At 45.8% G+C, this 4,219-nt stretch overlaps 1 protein-coding gene across 1 annotated transcript; it reads right to left on the bottom strand.

Moving 5' to 3' along the window:
• Positions 1 to 1,625: 1,625 nt before the first annotated feature.
• On the bottom strand, positions 1,626 to 3,744 carry LOC102493748 (HLA class II histocompatibility antigen, DP alpha 1 chain; the record flags this gene model as incomplete). Its single annotated transcript, XM_006161080.2, has 4 exons — positions 1,626 to 1,679; positions 2,521 to 2,639; positions 2,844 to 3,125; positions 3,499 to 3,744. Coding segments are annotated over 4 exons (701 nt in total), but the record flags the coding sequence as incomplete, so codon positions are not given.
• Between the last annotated feature and the right edge of the window lie 475 nt (positions 3,745 to 4,219).

The raw sequence follows: 4,219 nt of genomic DNA, 5'->3' as shown, positions 1-4,219 counted from the left end.
TGCTATAGGACACATGCGCTCACCAGAAAGACAGAGAGAGACAGAGAGATAGAAAGCGAGAAATCATCCCCCGGGGGGGATGGCCACGCCACAATCCTTTCTCCTCCATCCTCCTCTAGGTATTTTGGGCACACATGCACATGCGCCCGGAGTGAGTTTAAGCCACTGGGTCCGAGACTCGAACCGCGGTCAACTACATGGGAGTTCAGTGACACAGCCATCATGCCAGCTGCTGGTCCCACCAAATTTTGAGTAATGAAAAGTTGAATGAGGGCAATAGATCTCTGGCAAGATGCTAAGGAAAATATGGGTAAGTCAGAATGAAAAGGGGAAAGGATTAAATATACAGATATTTTAAAATGAAAAAAGTGGGCCAGCAGGTGGTATAGTGGTTACGGTACTGGACTTCCACATGGCTGAATCCACAGGGCTGAACGTAATTCGACTCTTGGACCTGATGGCTTGCTTTCTCACTTTTCCTCTCTCTCTCATGCATGTGCCCTCTAGCAAATTAGAAAATAATTTTAAAAAATTAGCAAAATTAAACAATTCTTTTTAAAATAATTCTTTTTTATTTAATTTTATTTATTCATTCATTTATTTTAATTTGACCAGAGAGAGAGAGAGAAAGTGAGAAAGCAAGTCACCAGGTCCAGGACTTGAACAGTGCTCAACCATGTAGGAGTGTCTAGCACCTTAACCACCACACCCCCTCTGGTCCCTAAATAAATATTTCTTTAAAAAATAAAATGAAAAAAGTTTTGACCTAAACTATGACTATAGACTTGAAGATCTAAGCAAGATCAATACATTTCTAGAAAGATATAAAGATCAAAACTAAAGAAAAAAATGGAAAACTAAAATAAAGCAATGAATAGAAAGTAAATTAAAAGGATAGCCTTAGAGGACTGGCCCTGTAGCACAGTGGTTGAGCTCTGTGCAATGGTAACCAGATATCACATGGCTGACCATAGTTTAAATCTTGGCTCTGGTAGCTTGAGAAGCATGTGGGGCATATGTGCATGCCCAAAACTGTGGCAGGATAGAGGAATGGGGAAAAAAGGATTGTGATTTGATCACATCCCATTGAGGGGGCTTTCACTTTCTTTCTCTCCCTCTCTCTCTCTCTCCTGTTTGGTGAGTGCCTGTGTTCTCTGACAAAACAAACAAACAAACAAACAAACAAAAAAACCTAAGGTTAAAAAATGAATAGCCTTCCAAAGGACCCATGTTCTGATAACATTACAGATGGATGAGTCCTTTCACATTTGAAGTAACATCACAAGCCTCTCTTACATGTATGGTTCTAGAATACAGAAAGGAACAAACCTTTCCAGATCATTTCATGAAGCTGGTGCATCCTTTTTTCCAGAGCCAGCTATAGATAAGAGAAAAAACTATGGGTTAATTTCATGTCTGTCACTGAATCTCACAGTGCATTACAAAAACAGTTCATTTTGATGAAATGAGACTTGCTCTAGGAGTGTAATGATAATTTCACATCAGAAAGTCAATCATGTCATTAACACATCAGCAGGCTCAGTTGCTGTGGTGCAGGCAGTAGCATGCTGCTCAGCAGTGCTGGAAGCCACGTGACCAACTGTGGCTTCAGATCCCCAGTTCACCTGAAACATATTGGGCTCATATGGGCTCACAGGCTCTCCCAGGATCCTGTCTGCCTGGAGGATGCGGGGAGGAGATCACAGTTTCTTGATGAGACCCTGTCAAGGAACCTCTCTCTCTCTCTTTCTCTTATTCTCTGTCTCTTACGCTCATGAAAGAAAGATACAAACTCTGAAATAAAAAGGATATCAGTGAACCAAAGAAAAAAAATTAAACTTAATTTCAACTGACTTCAACTCAATACTAAAACAGAATTTGATCAATTTGACCACATGAGAAATAAACATAATAAACTGATAATCTATAGCAAATAAATTTAAGAAGAAATTAGATGCATTCCTTCGTAAATTGTGAAAAAGATAGGATGTCCTTTGTTGTGGCAAATATTTGGCATTGTGTTGAGGTCCTAGACATCACTCTGAAGACAGAAGAGGATTGGCTGTGAAGACTGAGAGAGAGACCAGCTGCAGAGGGTATGGCTGACATGCTGGGTGAGGCTGCAGCTTCTAGAGGACCAGTGCTTGGGTCCAAATCCAAGTCTGCACCTCAGCTGTAACCCTGGACAATCTCCTTTACCTCTCCTTCTGTCTGATCCCCATCTGTGACACGAGGGAAATAATGGGGCCAACCTCCAAACAAAAACAAGGGAGCATGTGCAAAGCACTTAGAACAGTGTCTGGACCATACTAAGGAACTCAGTTGTTGCTATTTTTCATCATATTGGTTAATGTTTTCATCCAGCTCAGTGATTCTAAAATACAAAGTGCTCACAGAGCCCTTGCTGAAATGTTTCTTGTTCTCATACTTGACCCATAGCATGCACCCTCCTCTGGTCCACTGTGTCCCTGAGACTCACGCCTCTAGGATGATTCATGGGGGCTCCTGAGCCCAGGATACTGTTAGCCTGGTCTGCAGGATGATGGTGACAGCAATGACTCCCACCAAGCCCACTGCCAGGCCCAGGACACAGACCATGGTCTCCATCATCTCAGGCAGCTGGATTGGCTCCTGAGCCTCTGTGGACAGAGGGAAGATGGCGTTAGAAGACGCAGAGAACAGGGGCTGGCCTTGGGCATGGGGACTATTGGGTGTCAGAAACCATGAGATGGTGAGAATTAGGTAAAGCAACAATAAAGATGGAATAGGGAGAGCAGGTGCAGAGGGGATGTGGACCCTGGAAATAAAGGCAGTGTCAAGGTGAGCAGGGGGAGGCTCCATACCCCAGTGCTCCAGGAGTGGCCGGTCCAGGCCCCAGTGCTCCACCTTGCAATCGTAGACATCCTCGGCCGTGGGGAGGAAGGGCAGGTAGTGGAACTTATGGAACCGGAACTCGGTGCTGGGCAGGAAGATGGTCTCAGCGACACCCTCAGTGACTGGCTGTCCATTGCGCAGCCACGTGATATTGAGCACTGGTGGAAAGAACTTGTCCACGTGGCAGATGAGGATGTTGGGCTGGCCCAGCTCCACAGGCTCTTTGGGAAACACGGTCACCTCGGGGGGCTCTGAAAAGAGACGAGCTGGTGAGTCTATGGCCTTTGGCTGAATCTCAGAGGTTCCTGCACCCTGAGTCTTCTGTTCTCTAGATCAGGGACCACATCTGTCTCAGGCCAACCCTTCTGCTTCCCCAGGACTTCCAGGTAACGGTGACAGATTCTCTTGCTCCTGAGCTGCCCCCTCAGCTCAACCTTTCTCCTGAGTGAGAGCAAAATGCCTCCTCCTCTGCTGACCTACACCCCAGCTTTGTGGACCAAATATCGCCCACTCCGGGAAAGGACTGGCCATGAGCAGGCCTCTGGCTCTCACATTCTCTGTGGCAGAGGGGCCCCGCCATCCTTCTAGGCATGCTGTAAAGGAACAGGCAAGGGTGGGCAGTACCATGTATGGCCTGGGTGTGTCTGGACCATTGGATCATAGTGATCAAGTTCCCTCTCGTCATGACAATGTCAGCAATGCCTCTCTGAGCATCATAGTCAAAGGCATGAATGAACTCTGGGAGAGGCCAGACAGTCTCCTTCTTATCCAGGTCCACGTAGAACTGTTTGTCTTCGTCAAATTCAAACATGTATTCTGCAGAAGGTCTGTGTGTTTGGACAAACTCTGCGTATGTTGACACGTGGTCCGCTGCGTGAAGAGAAGGAAGGCTAAAGAGTGGGCGAATATGGAGAGAACTAGAGACCAGCAGTTGGCATAATGTTTTTGTCGCTGGACTCCCATATAGTTGACCGTGGTTGGAGTTCCAGACAAGATGGCTTAAACTCACACCAGGCATGTATGTGTGTGTGTGCCCAATATCCCGAGAGGAGAATGGAGGAGAAAGGATTGCAGTGTGGTCATCTCCCCAGGGTGGGGAGGGGGGATGATTTCTTACTTTCTGTCTCTCTGTTTCTCTCTGTCTTTCTGGCGAGTACATGCGCCCTATAGCAAAAATCTCTCAAAAAAAAAAAAACAACACAAAAAAAAAACATGTTGTAGGCCACCAGATGGCATGGAATTTAGGGTGGCTGGATCCCACATGGTCAACTCTGCATTTTGAGTCCCAAACCAGGTAGTTTGAGAAACAACAGGCCAAAATTCCAAGAAGAGAATCAAGGAGAAG

Source organism: Tupaia chinensis, unplaced genomic scaffold (genome assembly GCF_000334495.1).
Source record: "Tupaia chinensis unplaced genomic scaffold, TupChi_1.0 Scaffold138107_1, whole genome shotgun sequence".
In the NCBI taxonomy this organism is placed as follows: Eukaryota; Metazoa; Chordata; class Mammalia; order Scandentia; family Tupaiidae; genus Tupaia; species Tupaia belangeri.
The sequence above is the reverse complement of the archived record's forward strand: the minus strand, read 5'-3'. Positions and strand labels throughout refer to the sequence as shown.